Raw genomic sequence first — 23,351 nt, 5'->3', positions numbered from 1 at the left:
ATGGTCTGTCCGGCTGCCCCCGCGCTACTCCTGGCCATGACTCTCCCCCTTGTGGGGTCACCAGTTGCCCGAGCATTCCAACCTGTGAGTAAGACTGGGGTAAGGACCGTGGGAAGGTCCGCAGAGGCAACGTGGGGACCTCTGGGTGTGAGAGGCAGTGAGGTGTGGGATGAAATGACAGGTGGAGGGGAAAGGGCTGGAGGGAGAGGAGGTCACACATTTAAAAACAAAAAAGAGGCTGGTTTGCTCTAAGGTCTCGGAGAGGTCAGTCTTATATTGCAGAGTGCAGGGATAGCTGTTTCTTTATCCGAGTCCCTGTGAACTCCAGTGATGCGTGCTGCACTCTGGATAAAGGCTTTTCCAGGCAAGCTTGCCATTTGAAAATGAAAAAAAAACTTCCCAGATTTGAGATCCACTGGCCTAGAGGACAGGAGAGAATCTGAGGAAAGATGCTGAGTCGATATTAGTACTTTTTCATCTGTGTTTGCTCCCAGGTCTCTCTGTCTCTCTGTCTCTCTGTCTCTCTGTCTCTCTCTCTCTCTCTCTCTCTCTCTCCCTCTCTCATCTCCATCCATATCCTTATCTCTATACATTTCTGGTTTTAGACAGTTACCTGCATACACATATAATTTTGAGCAAAGCAGGAGTTGGTGAGAAACGAGTCACGGGAACCAGAGACTAAGGGAAGATGCTGCCTCTGCTCACCCCAGTGCCATTTCCTATGGAGGGAAAAGAAGTCCCCAAGCCTCTGGGCCCCCGCCAGCTCTGCCCAGTCCTCCCCTGGAGCTCCAGACCCAGGCATTTCAATTAGCCTAGAGGCCCAGGGACAGGTAAATTCAGGAAGGGATTAAGCAAAGCATGTTGACTCTCCAGGGTGTGCCTGGTTCCTGAGTTCCGGCCCCAGTGGGTCGCTGGGACCGCATCCCTCGAACCTCCTGTCAGAAGCCTACGTTACCCTCCTGACGTTCCTATTTAATTCCATGCAAAACAAAATGAGACCCTTCAAAGAGAACATGTCATGCCAGATCAGCAAGGCTGGTCTCTGAGCCACTTGGAGAAGGTGTCCCTTGGAGAGGTGTCTGCCTCTCCTAAGCAGTCTCTCCTTTTTGCTCTGTCCTAGGGGCCCAGTCAGGCAGGAGGAGAATCTGGGCAGCCACTGGACCAAGGAAGTGGAACAGGCGGTGAGTGGATGGAGGAGGAGGAGAGGGAGCAGGGAATGAGGTGAAAATCGAGGACTGGAAGAGGCCACGCAGCAAGGGGTGGTGGGTGGAGAGGACTGGATCTGTGCTGGCCAGGAGGTCCCTACGCTGGTTCTCTAGCCGAGCGGCCTTGAGAGAATCATTCATCTTTGAGAGCCTCACTTATAAAATGGGGGTTGTTAGGAGGGTGACATAAAATAGTGTTTCATAGCTAGATGAGGAGTTATTATTCCTGAGTTCTGACTGTGCCCAGACGGGCTCTGGGAGGTGGGATCTGCTCAGGGTTCCTAGCAGTGACCAGCTAGGTGTGGGATGCAAAAGCCACTGGCCCATGGCCTCGCTGCCTCTCCTCTCCAGCTGCCCCCTCTTCTGCAGAATCAGTCCTGGTCTCGGTCTACGTACAGCTGGACTTTTCAAATAAGACCTGGCTAAGAGCACTCTCCAGGAACCTGACTCTGCCCCCTGCCTCAGCTTCCTTTGCCCCAGGAACTCTCACTGGCTTCGGCCTCACGACAGGTAGGGCGGAATTCTACTGACCCCTGCCTCTCAATGTCACCGACTGCATGCAAGGGGGCTGAGTGAAGGGAACCTGGGCTTCCCAGCCCTCTGCAGCCAGCTTGCCTGAAATGCTCCCTATTTCCAGGAGGGCCTGCACAGCCCAGCTCCTTCCTCACCTCCCCACCAGACAGACCCTCCCCTCTTGCTCCATCCTTTAAACGGAGGGCCCAAGGGGCAGTCAGTGGTGGGCCTGGACTTCTCCACCCCGCCCCTGATGCTTTGAACCGTGGTCCAGGAGGCAGTCGACTGGGTGGGTGTAGCTGAGGGGCTTGTGACTTTGGGATTGTTCCGGTGCCCAGCCTCCGCCTGAGATCATCAGGCAGTTGTTGGTCCTGCGGAGCTGGCCCTTCTCAGCCAGCCTGCCCACTTCTCGTTCGCCTTCCCTCCGCACAGAGTGTGATGTCAAGCCCGACGGGTCTATCCATTGTGCTTGCCTGTCTGGATACCAGTGGAATGCCAGTGTCTGCTCGCGTCACCATCCTTGTCAAGCCACCTACTACCCCAGGCCCTGCGACTGTCTTGTCTTCAGCCCTCCTGAATCTGGGTACTGCCAGTTGCTGCCACCTGGTGAGGAGAGTTGAGAACTAACTCGAAAACCAATGGGCCCAAGTGAAAGAAATCTTCTCTGTGTTTTTTCCTCCTTGACTGTATTTCTGCAGCTGGCCCAAGGCCAGCGGCTCCTCTCCTCTGGGAGGAGACTCAGCCATCACAGCAGATCACAGGCCCCGAGCCTGGGACCTGAGTAATGAGACTAATGAGCAGCAGGGCCCTGGAGATGTACCGACAAGGAGAGGCAGCTTCCTCACCGGGAAGTCAGAGGCCAAAAGGGTTCCCTGTTTGGTTCCCAATGACAGATGGGGTCTTCCAGGCTGACTGCAGCAGCTATACTCCCCCAGGGACAAACAAAAGAAAAATGCTAGGTGGGGAGGGAGGAAGGCGGGGTGTGCTTCAGAAGACGGAAAGCATTACAGCTTAGCTGCATGGAGGCCCACAAGTCCCTGCTGCAGCTTCCCGTCTCCTGCCTCCCTGCAGTCCCGGGCACCCTGAGCCTGAACACCTGGCTGCAGATGCCTGGCAACACGCTGAACCTGACCCTCCTCACGAGCCAGGAGACCACCAACCTGCACTGGTTCCTGCGGCGGAGCACAGGGAGCCCCAGACCGATCCTCCTGCAGCCAGGGACACATGTGTCCCTGACGTCTAGACAGGGCCAGGCTGTCCTCAGCATCTCCAACATCTCCCATAAGTGGGAAGGTAGCCAGTCTGTCCTTCCCTCCTCCTTTCTTCCCTTTTCCTTCCTCCTCCCTCTCTCCTCCTTCTTTTCTTTTCTTCTCTTCTTTTCCCTTTTCATATTTCCATTTATTCATTCTGAGGAAATAAAAGCCAAGAGGCCTGTTGATGTAAAAATTTATAAAGGAAGTATGTTGAAAATATGGTGTTATTTTAACTGAGAACTGATGAGTACTTTTCTTCAAGCTGTTGAAATGGCAGGGGATGCCCTGGCCAGTTTGGCTCAGCGGTTAGAGCATCGGCCTGCGGTCCAGAGAGACCCGGGTTCGGTTCCCACTAAGGGTATGTGCCTTGGTTGCAGTTTGTCCCTGGCCCTGGTTGGGTCGTGTGGGTGGCAACCACTCGATGTGTTCCTTTCATGTCGATGTTTCTCTCTCTCTCCCTCCCACTCTATCTGAACAAAAAATGGAAAAAAAATGTCCTTGGGTGAGGATAAAAAAAAAAAAGAAGAAGAAAGAAATGGCAGGGGATGGTGCAGGAAGGGTGTCTGCTGGAGGGAGAGGGGTTCGCTCAGAATTCGTGGCTACAGGCTACTGTAAAAGTGTCAGGAGCCTCTTTAGATTTCTTCCTCCTAGACACCCTTTTGCAGGCAGAGGTCTTTCTTGCCGAGGTTAAGCAGAGGCTAGACCAAGAAGGTCAACCTAGCTTGTGGCTCAAGCAGCAGCAGAGATTCTGTGGTGCAGCTGGGGGCCAGGAGAGCCTGGAGCTAAGCAGGTGTGTGTCTGCAGGGAAGTACATATGCTGCTTTGAGGCCCAGGGATTCACGTGGGAGCTGTACCAGGTGGTGAGAGTGCCCCTGCAGGCGGCAGATGTGGCTCAACTTCCAGACCAGCTCTCCGTCTCCTGCGCCACCTCCCCTGGCTTCCAGCTGAGCTGCTGCATCCCCCACACATACCTGGGCTACACGGCTTCCTGGAGCCCCGGAGAGGGCAGCGAAGGTACCGCAAGGGGCTGGCCTGTCAGTGGCGGGGCAGGGGCGCAGCTGGCTCTCCAGCTCACCAGAAGCACAGGCTGCAGTTCAACCTGGAAGCCCTGGGTCCAAGCCCAACACTGTTTTCACTCCATAGAGCAGCAATTTTCAACCTCTTTCATCTCCTGGCACATAAGCTGATTACTAAAATCCTGCGGCACACCGAAAAAGATGTTTTTTGCTGATCTGACAAAAAAATAGGTATAATTTTGATTCATTCACACTGGACGGCTATTGTTGCGTTGGCTGTCATTCTTTTATTTGACAGTCTAAGGGAAAAGAGGTCAGTGCCCATCTAAAATAGTCAGGTATTGCATGCTTTAGAAATTCCTGCGGCACACGGGTTGAAAATCGCTGTGATAGAGCGATCCCAATTCTATTATACAATAACCACAGGAGTGTAGATAACTTTCTGTTAAATGCTTTCATCCACCCAATCTCGCTAAACTCTCGCAATACACTCTCAGGTTTATTTGACGATCGTTCCGTTTTACAAATGAGGAAACTGGGGCTTCCAGACCCCAGGCTAGTTAGAGATCCCAGCATGCCCTTCACCAAAACCCAAGTTCTGGCTTTGGTAATTTGGTGCCCTCATACCACTCTGCTCTTCCCCACTGCTTAATCTACTTCTGAACGTGCTGGAAAGACCAAGACGACAAATCTGGGCCTGATGGTTTCTAGGTCTGTTCCGGGCCCAGTGACTGCTCCCTTCTCTCGTCTCACCCTCAGCCTCCTTATTCAACACGCCAAGTGACCAGTGCCTTGTGCTGTCCATTCAGCACTGCCCTGCAGCTGACACCATATACACTTGTGACCTGCAGAGCCCAGGACTGACCCCTCTCAGGGTCCCCGTCTCTGTGACCATCATCCAGGGTACGTAGGGCTTAGGGTCCAGCTGGCTGGCCTCTTGCCTGCTTTCCCTGGGAGCCCTTCCATGACATTTCCCTGCACGGGCAACAGGGTCAGGCTCCAGAACCCACATGAGTTTCTGCCCAAGGAAAGCCTCGGGCTACACTGCAGGTGCTGAGCTCTCCCCAATATCATTCTTCAGACGGAGACACTACCTGCCCTGAGGACTCCTCAGCTGTTGCCTGGAATGTCACCAAGGCTGGCCACGTGGCACAGGCCCCCTGTCCCGTGAACAGGACGGGCATGGTGAAGAGGCCTTGTGGGCCTGATGGGGTCTGGGGGCCCCCCCACAGCAGCTGCACAGACACGGGGCTCCTGGCCTTGCTTCAGAGAGCCCAGGTAAAGCTGCTGGCCCTGCTGCCCACATGCCACTCCCTCCAGGACCTACCCCTTCCTCCCTCGGGACCCAGCTCTAGAACCCTTTCTTCCTGAGGCCAGCCCACAGGTTGTTCAGCTTCTCTGAACTGGAGCCCTAGCAGAGCCCGGAAGTGGGTGTGGGGGCCTTAGAGTGGCCAGGACTCTCACAGTGGGGAGGGTGCTATTCTCAAACCTTAATCTATCAAGGGTCCGATTCACTAACATTGGTGTCAGCTCCTTCCACGTGGCTCACTCTGCTCTCTGCTCCCTGATCCTCTGGGAGGGGGTGTGGCTATGGGAGGAAGAAGCTGGATGGGGAGGAGGTAGCCCCTCTCTCATGAGGACTTGTATTCCCCTCAACTGCTGTCTTGTCTGTCTCAGCTGCTGTGGGCAGGCCAGGGCTGGCCTGCTGAAGAGGTGCCACAGAGCCTGGCACAGCTGCTGGAGCAGACGGCGGTGGTGAGCTCACCCTCTGACTTATTGGCACTGGTGGGCACCATGACATTCCTGGCCAAGGTGGTGTCAGACACCAGAATACAGCTTCACCGCAGTGCCCTAAAGGTAAGCTCTGAGCCACAGCAGGTGCCAGCTGGGTGAAAGGGGCTGGAAGCTCTTCACCCTTGGCCCTTATGTCCCTCTGACATCACCATGGGCTGCCAAAAGACAGACCTTTCTAGAGTCGAGTATCTGCTCGCATGGTCCATCTCTCCTCTTGGACACCAGTCTCGAAGGCCGTGAAATGTGGAGAAGGTTTGATGCTGAGAGCACGTGGGAGATTGGGAGACAGTAGGAAGGTGTGTGTAGACATGAGTTCAGAGGCTTACATTCACACACAAACGTGGATATAACGTGAATCCCCTTTGCACACACACGCGCACGCACAAATACCTACATGAAGAAACCCTAACACGGTTGGCTTTTCTGGACTCCCCTAAGCCAGCTCTCGATATAGGCATCAATTGGTGGCCTAAAGGAATAACTAGGGGCTGTGACACTACACACTTTTCGTGTCTGGGAATACGTATCATCTCTCTGTTGGGTGCCACAGGCTCTCCTGAAAACCACTGACAAGGTCTTAGACCTGGACGCCGGTTCTCTGTGGACGCCGGCCCGGGCCCAGAAGCCCTCAGCGGGCTCAGATCTCCTGCTGGCTGTGGAGACCCTGGCAAGCTGCCTGCACCCACAGGATCACCCCTTCACCTTCCACCTGCCCAACGTGCAGCTGCAGACCCAGCTCCTGAGACCCACGTCTCCTGCTGACTACAGCGTCTCCTTCTCCACTCAGCCCCCACTGCAGGCACAGATCCCCAGACGCACGCTCACCCCGCTGCTTACTGGTAACAGCAACATCACGATCACTAGCTTGGTGCTGCGAAAACTGGACCACCTTCTACCTTCGAACTATGGACAAGGGCTGGGGGACTCCGTCTATGCCACCCCGGGTCTGGTCCTCTCCATCTCCATCATGGCGGGTGGCCAGGCCTTCAGCCAGGGAGAAGTCATCATGGACTTTGGGGACAGAGATAACACCCTTCACTGTGTCTTCTGGGACCACCATCTTTTCCAGGGCAATGGGGGCTGGTCAGATGAAGGGTGCCAGGTGCAGGCAGCCAATGCCAGCGCCAACGCTCAGTGCATCTGTCGGCACCTCACTGCCTTCTCCATCCTCATGTCCCGACGCACTGTTCCAGAAAACCCCACCCTGGACCTGCTGAGTCAGGTGGGCTTGGGGGCCTCTATTTTGGCACTGCTTGTGTGCCTGGGGGTGTACAGGCTGGTGTGGAGAGTCGTGGTCCGGAACAAGGTTGCCTACTTACGCCACACAGCCCTGCTTAACGTGGTGCTCTGTCTGCTGGCCGCAGACACCTGCTTCCTGGGAGCCCCGCTGCTTCCCCCAGGTCCCCAAAGCCCACTCTGCCTGGCTGCTGCCTTCCTCTGTCATTTTCTCTACCTGGCCACCTTTTTCTGGATGCTGGCTCAGGCCCTGATGTTGGCCCACCAGTTGCTTTTCGTTTTCCATCAGCTGTCCAAGCTCCGAGTACTCTCCCTGATGGTGGTTCTTGGCTACCTGTGCCCGATGGGGTTTGCAGGTGTCACCCTGGGCCTCTATCTACCTCGAGGGCAATACCTGGGGGAGGGGGCGTGCTGGTTGGATGGGAAGGGAGGGGCCCTCTACACCTTTGTGGGGCCGGTGCTGGTCATCGTGGGCTTGAACGGGCTGGTACTGGCCATGGCCATGCTGAAGTTGCTGAGACCTTCACTGTCAGAAGGACCCCAGGTGGAGAAGCGCCAAGCCCTTCTGGGGGTGATCAAAGCCCTGCTCGTTCTCACACCCATCTTTGGCCTCACCTGGGGGCTGGGCCTGGCCACTCTGCTAGAGGAAGTCTCCGTAGTCCCTCACTACATCTTCACGATCCTCAACAGCTCGCAGGTGGGTGATAATGCGGTGGTTATGCTCTTTGCCATTAGTTGTTTTAAGTCACCGCCAGTCCCTTCTCAAGGTGGTATCATGGTGGAGCAGAAGAGCGAGCTCGAGGATTTTAGAAGGCATAGGTTTGAATCCTCGTTTCTCTACCGACTGGCTGGATAACTTTGGGCAAACCTCTCCGAGCTCTGGTTTTCTTATCTGTAAAATACTATCTGGTTTTGCCAGAGAAGTCAGGGAATTGTCTGCACGCCATCCTTTGATTTCCCCTTTGCAACCGGAGCAGTAAGAAAAGCACTGAAGCCCTGGCCGGTTTGGCTCAGTGGTTGAAGCCTCAGCCTGCGGACCAGGCAGTCCTGGGTTCGGTTCCCGCTTGGGGCACGTACCGCAGTTGCAGTTTGTCTCCAGCCCTGGCTGGGGTTGTGTGGGTGGCAGCCAGTCGATGTGTCCCTCTCACATCGATGTTTCTCTCTCTCTTCCTCTCTCTCTCCCTCCTGCTCTATTTGAAGATAAATGCAAAAAAATAATAATAATGCTGATGGACAGAAACCCGAGCAGGAAGCCTCGGCATGTGAATTAGATGAGAGGACAGAGGAGAACAAAGAGGAGAGGAACAAGTTGATTTTGGCTGATTCCTTTCTCCTGACTCACTTATTCCCATATTCCTCTTTTTAGGGTATCTTCATCTTGCTGTTTGGTTGCCTTATGGACAAGAAAGTGAGTCTGCCCGCCTAATCACCCCCGTCTCACATCCAAAGGCAGGAACTTCGGGTGCCATAACCAGACATTTGTCTCTCCTGCAGGTACAAGAGGCTTTACTCAAACGCTTCTGCCGTGCCCAACTCCCCAGCTCCACCATCTCCCTGGTGAGTTGCTGCTTTCAAATCCTTAGTTCTCCCCCTGAGAGCGGGTCAGAAGCAGGTGTTCCACAGCTGTCCTCAGAGGAGATGGGAACAACCAGCTGCAGAGAGAAGATTGGGGTTGTTGTCTAGAACGAGCATAGTTTCAGGTTCAAGCTCTCCGCAATGCAGAAAGCGGCCCTGTCAGAAGAGTCGGAATCAGATTCTTGGTTCCTGATCACAACCTGGGCTCCTGGTGACTCTCTTGTCCCTGGTTTCTCCATCCGAAAATCTGCCTCCAGTTACTATTTGAAGGGAAAAGCTAGGCATCACTGTAGCGGAGAGCAAAGTTCCTAGGGTTACTGTGCCCCCTGCAGGACGGCAGGTGAGGACGTGAAAATGGACACTGTCTTCAGAGAGTTGACAACAATAATAATGACCCTGCTATTGGGCCTTTCCCTCCTTCCTAGGCCACAAATGAAACCCATATCCTGGAACACAGCAAAGGAAAAAGTGAAAACCCCAGGTGAGGATGAGGTGTTCTTGGGAACAGAGTGGGCAGCATGAGTAGCTTCCCAGCAAAGCTCCCAACAGGAAGCTTCTCTTCGTATACCAATTCCAGCCCCCAGGGTGGACAGCAGGCTTTGCCAGGGTAGACATTTCTAGATGAGCTGGGAAGGTGTAGCCCTCAGAGCAGAAATCATAGCATCTATTATTGCTTTTCCAGAAAACTGGAAGGAATTTAACCACCAACAACCCCTGCCTCAGTTCACTCGGAAAATTCCTATTCACGCTATCAAATATTTAATTATCCTGAAAAATCCTTGTTTTCAAGGAATTACCATTGGTGAGGTGGTGTCCAGAAGGGAGGGCAATCTGTAAAGGTGGGGCAAGGTCGCCTCCCACCAGCCTAGAGCATCAGGGCATGCTCTCTCGTGGGGAAGGCAAGAGCTCTGAGTGACCCACACGGAACCCATGTTCCTCCGAGGCAGTGCAGGGCGTGTGCTTCAGCCCACCAGGATGGGCCTTGGCCCTGCTCAGAGCTCAGCTCTCCCGCCAGACAGGCTATGCTTCCATGACTCACACTCATTTCTCTTGCACTCACCTGTCCCCACCCCTAAACTATCCAATCAAGAACAGCATGAAAGAAACAGCTAAAGCTATCTAATGAATAAACCTGTCTTTGTAGTCAAAATAATGAAGATATCAAAGTTCAAAATAATGGCAAGTAAAACTGCCTCAACCAGTTTTTAACGAGTCAACAGTTTATGTTACAGATATAATTGATAAAAATGGTTTTAACTATTCAGTGATTTCTGATTATTTCTTCTCTACAGTTATGAAGAAAGGATGACTTAATTGGCAGGAACTCTGATCTTCCAAACATTAGAGGTGAAGGGCAGAATTTGGTTTGTTTATTCTCAAAGTACGGGAAAGGGGAAGTTAAAGAGTCCTTTTTCTTTAATTTTTAAAAAATATCAATATAAAATTAAGTTTCATAGACATATGCATGTATACAAAAAGTCACTGATATTAGCATGTGTAAGCAAGCGTTGTAAATTTTAAAGTGGAGAGAAATGTACCAGAGATCGCCACAAATTAAGAAGAAAAGATGACAAAAACACATTTAAAAGTGACAGGATCAAGCTAAGACTGGACATGGAGAAGAAAGATTTAAGAAAAGCTTCTAGCAGACACCAAGACATCTAGCTGAATTAATTTACAGAATTCACAAGAGATAATGACAGGATTTTTTAGCTAGATAAATGAAAACATTCTGATACACAAATCTTTGTTGATTTCAAATTTCATGAATATTTTTATAAAATGGAGTGGGGATGTTTTTTGTTGAAATAAAAATGAATACCACATACTGTTGAAAACATTTTTTTTTTTACAAACATTATACTTTCACTTAATGATCTGTGTGAATATTCTAATTGTGTATAAGCTGGCCCAAATATTTCTCTAAATGGGTTCAATCATCCGTTTAAATAGAAGATACCGGCTCACCGGGAAGTTGCAGTGTTTCTGTGCCTGGGTCTGTTCCAGCCCCCAGGGGAGGCCAGCAGCCACTGAAACAGTGAAGACTTTGCCTTGCTGGTCTCCCCGACAACATAGTCATGTATTTCAATGTCACTATCACTTCATTAGTATTTCAGTGTTGATTTTTTTAATTATAAAATTGTTTTTTGAATAATTCAAATAATATACTTTAGAAGCAGCAGAGACTCCCTTTCTGAGTATGTTTTGTGAGAATATGTTCTCATTTTTCTCAAACGACGGCACATACTCATCACGTGCTCTGCTGGTAAAAAACAAACGTTAGAATCAATAAATGCAATGACATCCTTTGTTCACTTGGCTCTCACCATAATAAAAGGGGGACTGAAAGGAAAGCTCTGGAAGTAACTATACGTGAGATTTAGTAGCGATTCCATTTCTTAAAAGATGGCTTGAAGAAATAGGTGGACAGATAAATGTATGAAGGATGTACATTTGAGTGCTTACATGCTCAAAAAAAAGAGGCACAAATTAGGATATATCCATACAGAGGACTGTTATGTAGTCATTAAAAATGATATATGGCTTTGGCCGGTTTGGCTCAGTGGTTGGAGCGTTTGCCTGTGGCCAGAGAGTCCCAGGTTCGGTTCCTGCTAGGGGCACGTACCAAAAAACAAAAAACAAAAAACGATGTATGGCTATACCTACTGATATGGAAAATGTTTAGGCTATATAGCTCAGTAAAACAAAAGGGTTCCAGAACAGCATTATACTCGGCAATGTTGCTCCACGTGTCCAAATAAATATGTGTGCATTGAAAAGAAATCAAACTATTAACAGTGGGTATTTCTACCCGATTTTTCATTTTCTTCTTATTCTATAAACATTTATTTTTTACAATAAGCATGTAATTTTTTTAGAAAAATAATAAAATGATTTTGAAAAAGTTCTCTTGAACATTTTGCATATTTAAAAATAGAAACTTGACAAGCAAAGAAACAAAGTACCCTCTGGAATTTAGGTTTGTACAGAGGGTGAACTACATTGGGGTTCCTGGGAAGGCTTTGAACTCCCTTTTTGGAGTTCTGCTTAGGGAATCAATTCTGCTTGGTCAGTGATGGTCCCTTAAGGATGGAAGGGAAAAGGGCTGTTAGTTGAGTTTGTTGCAGCTACAAACATTGCCAACATGTCTAAATGCTTCTTCTCTTTCCCAGTAAGGTATTTCTTGTTAGAATGGTATTTCCACTATTTTTGTCCTTCTATTCCCATATTCTCCCATTTCCTCTCAATCAGTGATTCCTCTTCATTGAAAAAGCAGAATATACTGATTAAAGTCCTAAATAAACCACAGTGAACATAGGCAGAGGGCCTCTGGGCCATCCATTCAAATCTGAGAAAGACTGGGAGACCCTGATATTGCTTTTCACCCTTTAAGAAAGACCAGAATTTGAGAGTCTTGGAGAAATAAACAAAACTAAGAAAGGATAGGGGGAGAAGGTGGGCTGAGGATTAGGATTCTTCTCTTTGGAAAAATGGAAGCAGAGAGCGCAGGAATTTTTGTCTGTTTTGTTGGTTGCTGTAGTCTCAGCTTCTAGAACAGTATTCAACACATAACAGGAGCTTAACAGATATTTGCTGAATGGGTGAACTATACAGACCACAGGAAGAACATAAACTTGAACTCAGAACCAGATCATCAGAAGCAAACAGTTTGGGTGCAGGTGGGAGTGGGGCAAAGGGAGGAGCAAATCTGGGAAGGCTGAATGAAGGAATGAATGCCCCGTTCCCAGATAAGTTATTTACTGGAACAGAGGGTCTAATTAAAGTTTGACCTGAAAAGGAGACACTTAAATTTGGGATTTTTACAATTATCTAAGTTTATTTTTATGTTTATCTAAGAATGAACATCAAGCCCTGGCTGGTTTGGCTCAGCGGTTAGAACATTGGTCCACGGACCAGAGAGTCCCGGGTTTGGTTCCTGCTAAGGGCATGTACCTTGGTTGCAGTTTGTCTCCGGCCCCGTTTGGGGTCATGTGAGTGGCAGCCAGTCGATGTGTCTCTCTCACATTGATGTTTCTCTCTCTCTCTCTTCTTTCCTCTCTCCCTCCTGCTCTATCTGAAGATAAATGCAAAAGTGTCCTCAGATGAGTCCTGGCCAGTTTGGCTCAGCGGTTAGAGCGTCGACCTGCGGTCCCGAGAGGCCCAGGTTGGGTTCCCGCTAAGGGCATGTACCTCGGTTGCAGTTTGTCCCCGGCCCTGGTTGGTCGTGCGGGTGGCAGCCACTCGATGTGTCCCTTTCACGTCGATGTTTCTCTCTCTCTCTCTCTCTGTTCCTGTCTCTCCCTCCCACTCTACCAGAACAAAAAAGGAAAAGTGTCCTTGGGTGAGGATAAAAAAAAAAAAAAAAGTGTCCTCATCTGAGGATAACAAAATTAAAAATTTTTTTAAAAAATGAACATCAAGATCTACATTTTATGGAGCATTTATAATGATAAAGTCAAGGATGATCTTTTGTAGCAGTCATGCCAATGAAAATAACTTGGCTTTCTCTTACATGTCCAGAATGTTTTGAAATAGTATATAACTTGTACAAAGTTGGGTGAACCTACCACCCAACCTCAGAACTAGAACTTAAACACCATTGAAGCTGTCGTCTCCAGTCCAATTTCAATGCCCCCAACCCAGAGGTAACCTCTATTCTAAGTGTTTTTCTTTGCCTTTTTTTCTTAAAATTATTTTTAATTGTGGCAAAAGACAGAATTGATCACTTTAACCGTTTTAAGTATATAGTTTAATAGAGTTAAGTACATTCACATGGCCATGCAATCAAGCTCCAGAATTCATCTTTTACAATAAAAACTCTTTAGACATTAAACAACTCATTCTCCTTTCCCAACCCCTGACAACCATCATTCTACTTTGTCTCTATGAATTTGGCTATTTTAGATACCTCATATAAATGGAATCACAGCCCTGGCCAGTTTGGCTCAGCGGTTAGAGAGTCGGCCTGCGTTCCAGAGACCCGGGTTTGGTTCCCGCTAAGGGCATGCATCTCGGTTGCAGTTTGTCCCCGGTCTGTGCGGGTGGCAACCACTCGATGTGTCCCTTTCACGTTGATGTTTCTCTCTCTCTCTCTCCCTCCCACTCTATCTCAACAACAACAACAACAACAACAACGAAAAAATGTCCTCAGGTGAGGATAAAAGAAAATAAATGGAATCACACAGCATTTTATTGGTTGGTCTGTGTTTTCTTTTCGTGTGGGACTGGCTTCTTTCCCTTAGCATAATGTCCTCAAGGTTCATTCATGTGATAGGATTGCCTTCCTTTTTAAGACTGCATAGTATTCTATTATATGTATATTATTGCATTATTTTCCGTATGAACCACTGTAAGCCTGCTTTTGCCCCACCCTGTATGTACATTTTGTTTATATACTGATGGACACTGGGTTGCTTCCATGTATAGGCTATTGTGAATAATGCTATGAACACAGATGTACAGATATCTCTTTGAGACCCTTTCAGTTCTTTTGGATATATACCTAGATATGGAATTGCTGGATCATATGGTAATTCTATTTTTAATTTTTTAAATAACTGCCATACTGTTTTCCACAGCAGCTGCACCATTTTACATTCCCACCAACAGTGCACAAAGGTTCCAATTTCTCTGCATCCTCACCAACACTTGTTTTCAGGTTTTTTGATGGTAGGCATCCTAATGGCTACTATCAAAAGTATGAAGTAGCCCTGGCCGGTTTGGCTCAGCGGTTAGAGCGTCGGCCTGCGGTCCAGAGAGACCCGGGTTCAGTTCCCGCTAAGGGCATGTACTTCGATTGCAGTTTGTCCCCGGCCCTGGTTGGTCGTGCGGGTGGCAGCCACTCGATGTGTCCCTTCACGTCGATGTTTCTCTCTCTCCCTTCCTCTCTCTTCCGCCCACTCTATCTGTACAAAAAATAGAAAAATGTCCTCGGGTGAGGATAAAAAAATAATAATAATAATAAAAAAGTATGAAGTAGTGGTTCTAGCCGGTTTGGCTCAACGGTTAGAGCATCAGCCCACAGACCAAAGAGTCTCAGGTTCGATTCTGGTCAAGAGCACATACCTCGGTTGTGGTTTATCCCCAGCCCTGGTTGGAGTTGTGCGAGAGGCAACCAATCAATGTGTCTCTCTCACATCGGTGTTTCTCTCTTTTTCTCTCTCCCTCCCACTTTCTCTGAAGATAAATAGAAAAAAATATCCTCAGGCGAGGACTTTTTAAAAAAAATTGTGGCCCCGCCGGTGTGGCTCAGTGCTTGGGCATTGACCCATGCACCCAGAGGTCACTGGTTTGATTCCCGGTCAGGGCACATGCCCAGGTAGTGGGCCAAATCCCCAGTGGGGGGCATGCAGGAGGTGGCCAATGTTCTCTCTCATCAGTGTTTCTGTCTCTCTCTCCCTTCCTTTCTCTAAAATCAATAAAGAAAAAAAAATTTTTTAAGTGTGAAGTAGTGTCTCATAGTTTTGATATGCATTTTCCTTTCTATTAGTAATGTTGAACATCTTTTCATGTGCTTATTGGTAATTTGTGTATCTTCGTTTATTTTTGTGTATCTTCTTTAGAGAAATGTCTCTTCAAATTCTTTGCCCATTTTAAAATTGTTTTTTGGGTTGTTGAATGTAGGTTTTTAAAAACATATTCTGGATTATTAATCCCTTATAAAATACATGATTTGCAAATATTTTCTCCCATGCCGAAGGTTGCCTCTTCACTGTCCTTTGATGCAGTTTTTAATCTTGATGAAGTCCAATTTATCTATTCTTTTCATTTCCTGTTTTTGGTGTCATATCCAATAAACCAGTGCCAAATCCAATGTCATGTAGCTTTTCCCATTTTAAGAGTTTTATAAGTTTAGCTCTTATATTTAGGTCTTTGATCCATTTTGAGTTAATTTTTGTACATGGTGAAAGGTAGGGGTCCAACTTTATTTTTTTGCATGTGGATATAATAAGTTTTCCAAACATGATTTGTTGAAAACCATCCTTACCCCATTAGTTTTGACACTTTTGTCAAAAATAATTTGATCATATATGTGAGGCTTTATTTCTTAAGAAAAAAACAACAACTATTTAACTAAACTCCAGATTTTATTCAGATTTCACTAGCTTTCCCACTAATGTCTTTTTTCTAGTTCAGAATCTAGCCCAGGATACTTTACATTTAGTTGTCATGTCTCCTTAGCCTCCTCTGGTGTGTAACAGTTTCTCAGTATTCTCTTACTTTTCCTGACCTTGGGTAGTTCTGAGTACTGGTCAAGTATTTTGTAGAACGTCCTTCATTTGGGTTTGTCTGATGTTTGCTCGTGATTCAAATGGGTTATAGGTATTTGGAGAAAATACCACTGAGGTGAAGCAGCCCCTTGATTACATCATACCAGGAGGGATGTGATAGTCACATGTCAGCACTGACGTTAACCCCGGTCATTTGGTTAAGCTAGTGTTTGCCAGGTTTCTCCACTGTGGGGTAACTTGTTTTTCCTGTCTATTCACTGGATTTGAGTCACTGAGTCCAGTTAAGTGAGGAAGGACATGCTCCACCTTCTGGAGCGTAGTAGAGTCTACATATATTATTTAGAATTCTTTAAGATTTCTTTTTTCCTCCTCCTCTGTTTTAGAAAATATTTTTGCCTCCTATGCAGGCATCCTAGGAATGTACTTAGTTTTGCTTGTTTATGAAACTTTCCTGGTCATGAACATTATTTAGAGAACTTTGCTATTAAAGAGCAATGCTATCTTCTGGTACTCATGTGCAGTCTGTAGGAAATATACCTAGGAGTGGAAATGCTGGGCTGTAGACGGTGTGTTATATTCAAATGTGCAGGAAGTGTCAGACTGTTTTCCAAAGTGTCGTTTCAATTTGCATTCTCACCAGCAGTGCATAAAAGTTCCTACTATTCCCCATCCTCGCCAGCACTTGCTATTCTTAGTCTTACCCATTTTTGCCAGTCTCGTAGGCATAAAACGGTATCTTATTATGATCTTAATTTGGTTTTTCTAAATTACTAATGAGCATCTTTTCATGTTTATTCTCCATTTGTATATTACTTTCTACAAAATATCTGTCAGTGTCCTTTGCCATTTTTTTTTTTTAAATCCTCACCCAAGGACATTTTTCCATTTTTTGTTCAGATAGAATGGGAGGGGGGGAGAGAGAGAGAGAGAGAAACATCGATGTGAAAGGGACACATCGAGTGGCTGCCCCCCACACAACCCAACCAGGGCCGGGAACAAACTGCAACCAAGGTACGTGCCCTTAGCGGGAACCGAACCCAGGTCTCTCGGGACCGCAGGCCAATGTTCTAACCACTGACTGGCCAGGGCATAAATTTTAAAAAGCTTTTTACCTTTTGTATTTAACTTATCTATAATTGATTTTTGTGGTATTTATGTAAATATAATGGTTTTCAGTATTAACTCACATTATGTTGAAATCACCAATGAAATCATGGGGGAAATGATGCTGAAACTCTCAAATGCCCTTTTTTAAAACATATTTTTAAAAATGTATTTTAATAATTTTTTAGATAGATAGGAAGAGAGGGCGAGAGATAGAAACATGGATACGGGAAACATCGATCGGCTGCCCCTGCACACTCCTACACCGGGAATTGAGCCTACAACCCAGGCACGTGCCCTGACTAGGAACAGAACCAGGGACCTTTTCGTGCATGGGACAATGCTCCATCCACTGAGCCACAAGAGCCAGATTCAAATGCCCTTCTAAGACGTTAGAACTTACTCCCTTGCCCAATCTGTCCCTGAACTAGAGGATGATTCTGATTGCCAGTAACTTTCATAGACCTAATAATCAACATTCACACAAATGGCCGCAATTTAGATTTTTGCTTCTTCAAAGCACTAACATACATGTTATTTAGAGCAGTTTGGTTGTCAAAAAATAAAGATAATTTTTAGTATGTTGATCAAAATTTTTAAATTTCTTTATACTTCATTTAAATCTTGGCAAACAGAAGCATCTCCAAACAGTGAAATAAATTTACTTCAATTTAGCAATGGGGGAAAAGGTATTATTCTAATGAAGGATCCTCTTTATGTTCCTAACAGCCTCATGATTGACTAAAATAGTTAGAAGTTACAAATGAGGAATCAAAGGCAAAAATCCGCCCCTAAGCCAAGAGAACCACCTTTGTCTCAATAAAAAAAATAAGGCAAAGCTCTGCCCAGTGTGGCTCAGTGATGAAAGCATTGGGCATCGCACCAAAGTGTTGCAAACATTTGACTCCCAGTCAAGAGCATGTACCTGGGTTGCAGGTTCGATCACTGGTCCAGTTGGGGCACGTGAGGGAGGCAACCAATCAGTATGTCTCTCTCACATCAATGTGTCTCTCTCTCTCTCTCCTTCCCTCTCTTCCACTCTTTCTAAATATCAATGGAAAAAAAATCCTTGGGTGAAGATTTTAAAATAAATAAATAAATAAATAAACAAGGCAAACAGTTCTCCAATATCTCTCCACTTTATTAAGGTTAACCAACATGGTATTTATGTTTCTAAACATTTACTGTAAGTTTTCAGTGATATTTAGATTCTGAATTATCTTTCCATAATTAAGTAAACATAGGCACATTGGTTTGTATTTATAGAAAACACTTAGCTTTTAGGTAACAAATAGAAATGAGTATATTTGCAAATGTTACAAAGATGATTTCAAATCTCAGCTAACCTCTTTTCCAAACTTCAGTCACTTGTTCAGTCATTAATGAAAATAACAGACCAAAAACAAATGCTTAAATGTATTACGTGTGAGATTCTGGCGACTAAGAAATCCCTGAAAAAGCAGTAAACTGTGATTATTGAAAAGCTCAAGACACTGGCAAGGCTTAATTGCAAAGTATTTAACAGAAGGCCACAAATTTTGTTTTCCTAAGAGGAAGTAGGAACTATAGGTGTCATTTAGTAATGCATTGAAATGGCATTGCCTAGTGTGTGTTGCACAGAAACTCCAGGTCACCGCTTCTTGATCTGTTACTTTGGATAAGCTTCCACTATCATAGCATGGCCCTGTGGAAAAAAAAAGTTCAGTGAGAGCAATGAACAATGAACCCAGCCAGTACAGAGGCAGCAGAGAACAATGGGGACAGTACAGGCTTTGGAGTTTGATGTTGGCTCTGCCATCCAAACACTGTGTGATCTTAGAATAGCCATTCTGAACCTCAAGATCATTTATAGAATGGGGCTCATGGTACCTACTTCATAGTGCTTTTGTGAGCATTAAATTAGATAGCATACTATATATACATACACACACACACACACACACACAATTCTATGTACACATATATACATGTATACATATACACAATGGAGTCTGTTTAGTAGAGTCTGATTCCTAGTGGATGCTCCATAAGTGGTTGCTATTAACATGAGAAGCCACAACCAAAGAACTTATATGCCTGTATGTATAACCAATGGACACAGGCAATAATGCTGGGGGGGTGGGGGGTAGGATGGGGAGGAAGGTGTCGGGGGGGGGAAAAAGGAAAAATATCTGTAACAAAAATAAATTAATAAAAGTTGAAAAAATAAAATGAGAAGCCACAGGTGGCTTTTATAGCTGTATAAATATAAACATAATACAGTGCATGCCAACAACAGAAAATTTCTAGATTAGAAAACTGAGGCTTTGAAAGGTTAGATTGCTCATCCAAATCCACAATGCTATTAATGCTATTAAATAATAGGGCCAGGATTTACATACAGGTCTAGATGATCCAAAGCCAAAGACTCTTCTTTACTATTCTACTCAGGGGAAGATGATCCAAGGGCCCACAAAGGTAAGAAGGTAGAAAATCCCTTCTCCAGCACTATGCACAGTGCTGTGCACTAACTATCTCCCTAGTTGAAACCAAGCACAGAAATTTATAATTTCATGAGTCTAAATCCTATCAGATAATCACAGCCATTCTATCTTTTGGACTGCAATTAAACCATTTAATAGCCTAACTAATGCTTAGCTACTTGGTTCAATCCAATCCCCATGAATATTTATTAAGAAACTATAATTTATAAGTCAGCAAGCTGAACACTGTGTGGGTACAAAGCTTTGCTACATGGTGTCTGTCCTCAATTTAGTATGCACTATATTCCTTGATATAGGAACAAGCAAAAAAAAAGGAACAGGAATGGAAAGGTCTGACTGACTTGGAATTACCTTAGAAGAGTCCATGATAAGGCAGAAATTTTCTTCTCCACCTTTATTTAAAAGGCATTGGTTTCAATGTTTCAAATCTCTCAGATTGCTCTAAATCAGTAGTTCTCAACTGGAGGTGATTTTGCTCCTCAACTTACCCAGAGGACATTTGAAAATGTCTAGAGATAGTTTTGATTGTCCCAACTGTGTGTACATGGGAAGGGGAGTGTTACTACTGGTATCTCTAGTGGATAGAGACCATGCAAAACATCCTACAACACATAGCAAACCTCCCACAACAAAGAGTTCTCTAGCCCAAAATGTTACTACATATGGAGGCTGAAAAACCCTGCTCTAGATTCACAGTGATGGACTCCCCTGATTCATCATTCCTCTGATCTAATCATGCCTGTATCACTCATTTGCTCTGGACGAAACAATGCCAAATTTAGTTTCTAAGATGTATCACCTTTCTCCTCACTATTCTGAAATCTTCCAGAAGGTACTGGGTATTATTCTTTGTTCATCCACATAAGTATGTAGTATTGTGTTATTTACACTCTATGTGCGAGATAAAAAATTAGAGAACAAATACTGAAAACTAAAGGACATTAACCTATCTGAACTACATGCTACACACAGTGCTGGGCAGCCGCCGTCGCCTCTGTTTAGGCCTGGCATAGAAGGGTAAGAGGGCGGGCTCTGGTCCCAACTGACTATGCTTTCTGTAAAAAAGTTAACACAGATTACAAAATGCTTTTGATCATAAAGTCTAAAATATTCCAACCTATAAATAATTGACCCTTTGTTTCTTCAAAGTCTCTGAGGAAAAGCCTTAAATACAGACTTTAAATGTAAAATGTTTATACTTTTACATATTTTATTTCTTCATCTTGATTAGCAACAGAGAGTTTCTGTAATCTGAAAAAATCTGTTTCCATCGGGGTTAAAAAAAAAAAAAAGAGATTACAGCCTGGCTGGTGTGGCTCAGTCACTGAACGTCAACCCATGCACCAAGAGGTCACTGGTTTGATTCCCGGTCAGGGAACATTCCCAGGTTGTGGGCCCAGTCCCCAGTGGGGTCATGCAGAAGGCGGCCAGTCAATGTTCTCTCTCATCGATGTTTCTATCTCCCTCTCCCTCTCCCTTCCTCTCTAAAAGCAATTAAAAAAGAGAATTAAAAAAAAAAAAAAAAGAGTACAGCTAGCCTTCCCTTTGGATTTTATTCCCAGAGTGAAATGCTATAGGGGTAGGAGTTGCATCTGTACTGCGAGTAAAGCAGGCAGATAAAAATCTGTAGAATGGTCACAGCCATTCTCTTCAGCTAAACAGCAGTAAGTTATCCTGAGGTAAATTAATTATGCAATTAAGGTATATTGTTCGGTTCTCAAGAAAGACAATTTACCTCTTGGAGAAATTTTATAGCTAAGTCTCATATAGATAAGTGACTGATTAACAAATAAAATTTTATTACTAAAGAAGAAAATATATTGAAGTGTGAATAATGAGTGGTGAGGGAATTATAGGTGTTCTAATTTTTTTCTATATATTTTTTATATTTTGCATAATTACCATAATGAGCACATATTACTTTTATAAACAAAACATATAAACGTGATTTTAGAAAAAAATATCTTGGATTTAAATAGCATCTTCTTTCCAAAGTACTATCAGAATTAAAGTTGTACCCCGTCCCTGCAAAAATAACCTGATTTTTTTCTGATTGCCTGTCATCAGACATACTGTTCTAAGAATGTTTCTAAACAAACTAAATCATTCTTGAGTGAGCTTGTTTCATTTCCAAGAAAATCACTTTCTAGAAGCTCCTGTGAAACTGCTGAGACATACCTGCCCTCCAGCTGCACACGCAGCCACTAACCCAAACTGGCCTCCTTCTTTTCGTAATCTGTTGGCAGCTGCCATGACCAACCGACAGCCAGTGGCTCCAAATGGGTGTCCCAGGGACAGCGATCCACCCCAGTTGTTAAACTTCTCCAAAGGAGGCGCTCCAACCTGGTTCACATAAAAACAGACACAAATATAAAGATGATAGAAAAGAATCAAGCCAGGCCCTTAGTAAAAAGTAACAGAATAAAACATAACCAACAAGACACATCATAAATATTTTACTGCAAAAGAAAAATTCTAGGTCAATTCTAAAAGCCAAGGGTCCATTTATTTTTATTTTTTTGGATGGGATGTCTTAAAGATTTTATCTCAGTGCCCCCACATTTATGTACTTCATTTCTTTTTCATCTAACATCAGAATGGGAAGAACAAGAACAACCTAAAATTTTGCTTTTATTTTTTTTCTTAAGAACTTCCAGGAATATTTTGAAACTAAGAAATACGCATTTAAATGAAACATAAAATTTCTCATAGGAGAAACTTTCCACTTCATATTTTACTGTCAGGTAAACTAGACTCCAAATATTAAAGTGCTTTGGAAATTCAAGCATATTTTCAATCAGAAACTTACCTTGGTTTTTCTACCCATGTAGTTTTGTGCAAACCAATCAGAATCCATGGCTTTAAAATTAGCCAAAATCTGACCCTAGAAGGAAAAATAATTCAATAAGGACCTTGTTATTAATGTTTCTCAGGGTTTTATTTTACGCATGAGTTATCTAACTTTAAGGGGCTGAGCAAATTTTAAAATCAGTTTTCACTGAAATTTTTCTAAAGAAACAATTTGAATACTTTTGAAGAACCTTTAAGAGAGAGCCTCAATCCCATTTATCATCGCAGCAAAAAAAATTAAGATACTTAGGAATAAACTTAACCAAAGAAATAAAGGACCTATTCGCAAAAAACTACAGGTCATTGAAAAAAGAAATAGAGGAAGATATAAAAAAGTGGGAGCACATACCATGTTTATGATTGGAAGAATCAACATCATTAAAATGTCCATACTACCCAAAGCAATCTATAGATTCAATGCCATCCCCATCAAAATACCAAAGGCATACTTCACAGCACTAGAACAAATACTTCAAAAGTTCATATGGAATCAAAAAAGACCTCAAATAGCCACAGCAATTTTGAAAAAGAAGAACAAAGTTGGAGGGATCACAGTATCAGATTTCAGGTTATACTACAAAGCCACTGTAATCAAAACAGCTTAGTAGTGGCACAAGAACAGACATATAGACCAGTGGAACAGAACAGAGAACCCAAAAATGGACCCAAGGCAATATGCTCAATTAGGTGGCAAGAGCATACGGTGGAGTAAAGACAGCCTCTTTAATAAATGGTGTTGGGAAAATTGGACAGCTACATGGAAAAAAATGAAACTAGACCATCAACTTACACCATACACAAGAATAAACTCAAAATGGATAAAAGACTTAAATGTGACTCATGAATCCATAAAAATCCTAGAAGAAAATGTAGGCAACAAAATTTCAGATATCATATGCAGAATTTTCACTGTTACATCACCTAAGGCAACAGAAACAAAGGAGAAAATGAACACATGGGACTACATCAAATTCAAAAGCTTCTGCACAGCAAAAGATACAATCATCAAAATAAAAAGGCAACAAACTGTATGGGAGAGCATAATTGCCAATGATATATCAGATAAAGGGTTAATTTCCAATATATATAG

At 44.7% G+C, this 23,351-nt stretch overlaps 2 protein-coding genes across 6 annotated transcripts in view; one reads left to right on the top strand and one right to left on the bottom strand.

Moving 5' to 3' along the window:
• On the top strand, positions 1 to 9,906 carry ADGRF3 (adhesion G protein-coupled receptor F3). 3 transcript variants are annotated; one of them, XM_036263307.1, is made up of 14 exons: positions 1 to 84; positions 1,121 to 1,181; positions 1,575 to 1,715; positions 2,151 to 2,324; positions 2,790 to 3,011; positions 3,875 to 3,985; positions 4,747 to 4,890; positions 5,069 to 5,265; positions 5,665 to 5,844; positions 6,332 to 7,714; positions 8,384 to 8,425; positions 8,512 to 8,574; positions 9,018 to 9,073; positions 9,885 to 9,906. In XM_036263307.1, the coding sequence occupies exons 1-14, from the start codon at positions 1 to 3 to the stop codon at positions 9,904 to 9,906; spliced, it is 2,880 nt and encodes a 959-aa protein (XP_036119200.1). The 3 variants fall into 3 exon arrangements, with proteins under 3 accessions (XP_036119200.1, XP_036119199.1, XP_036119198.1); XM_036263306.1 differs by having other exon boundaries at positions 3,776 to 3,985; XM_036263305.1 differs by lacking the exon at positions 9,885 to 9,906 and having other exon boundaries at positions 2,151 to 2,328; positions 2,767 to 3,011; positions 3,776 to 3,985; positions 9,018 to 9,077.
• An 8,145-nt stretch (positions 9,907 to 18,051) lies between these two features.
• Positions 18,052 to 23,351, bottom strand: part of HADHB (hydroxyacyl-CoA dehydrogenase trifunctional multienzyme complex subunit beta) — a 37,368-nt gene continuing 32,068 nt past the window's right edge. For 2 of the 3 annotated variants that reach the window (XM_036263073.1, XM_036263072.1), the window contains exons 14-16: positions 22,221 to 22,295; positions 21,590 to 21,754; positions 18,052 to 18,612 (exon numbers count right to left, since the gene is read on the bottom strand). In XM_036263073.1, the coding sequence (XP_036118966.1) occupies positions 18,577 to 18,612; positions 21,590 to 21,754; positions 22,221 to 22,295 (276 nt within the window). In that variant the 3' untranslated portion in view covers positions 18,052 to 18,576. The remainder of the gene's footprint in view (positions 18,613 to 21,589; positions 21,755 to 22,220; positions 22,296 to 23,351) is intronic. The other variant, XM_036263074.1, reaches the window with a different exon arrangement.

This window comes from Molossus molossus, unplaced genomic scaffold (genome assembly GCF_014108415.1).
Source record: "Molossus molossus isolate mMolMol1 unplaced genomic scaffold, mMolMol1.p scaffold_m16_p_15, whole genome shotgun sequence".
Lineage (NCBI taxonomy): Eukaryota > Metazoa > Chordata > Mammalia > Chiroptera > Molossidae > Molossus > Molossus molossus.
This window is presented reverse-complemented; position numbering and strand designations above follow the sequence as displayed.

What these genes read in the sequence shown, in the direction of transcription:
- ADGRF3 (XM_036263305.1), top strand. Translation starts at nt 1, where the DNA reads ATGGTCTGTCCGGCTGCCCCCGCGCTACTCCTGGCCATGACTCTCCCC. An exon ending in CCAAGGAAGTGGAACAGGCG is followed by an intron (nt 1,182 to 1,574) that starts GTGAGTGGATGG and finishes CCTCTTCTGCAG; the next exon opens with AATCAGTCCTGGTCTCGGTC. An exon ending in CTCTGTGACCATCATCCAGG is followed by an intron (nt 4,891 to 5,068) that starts GTACGTAGGGCT and finishes ATCATTCTTCAG; the next exon opens with ACGGAGACACTACCTGCCCT.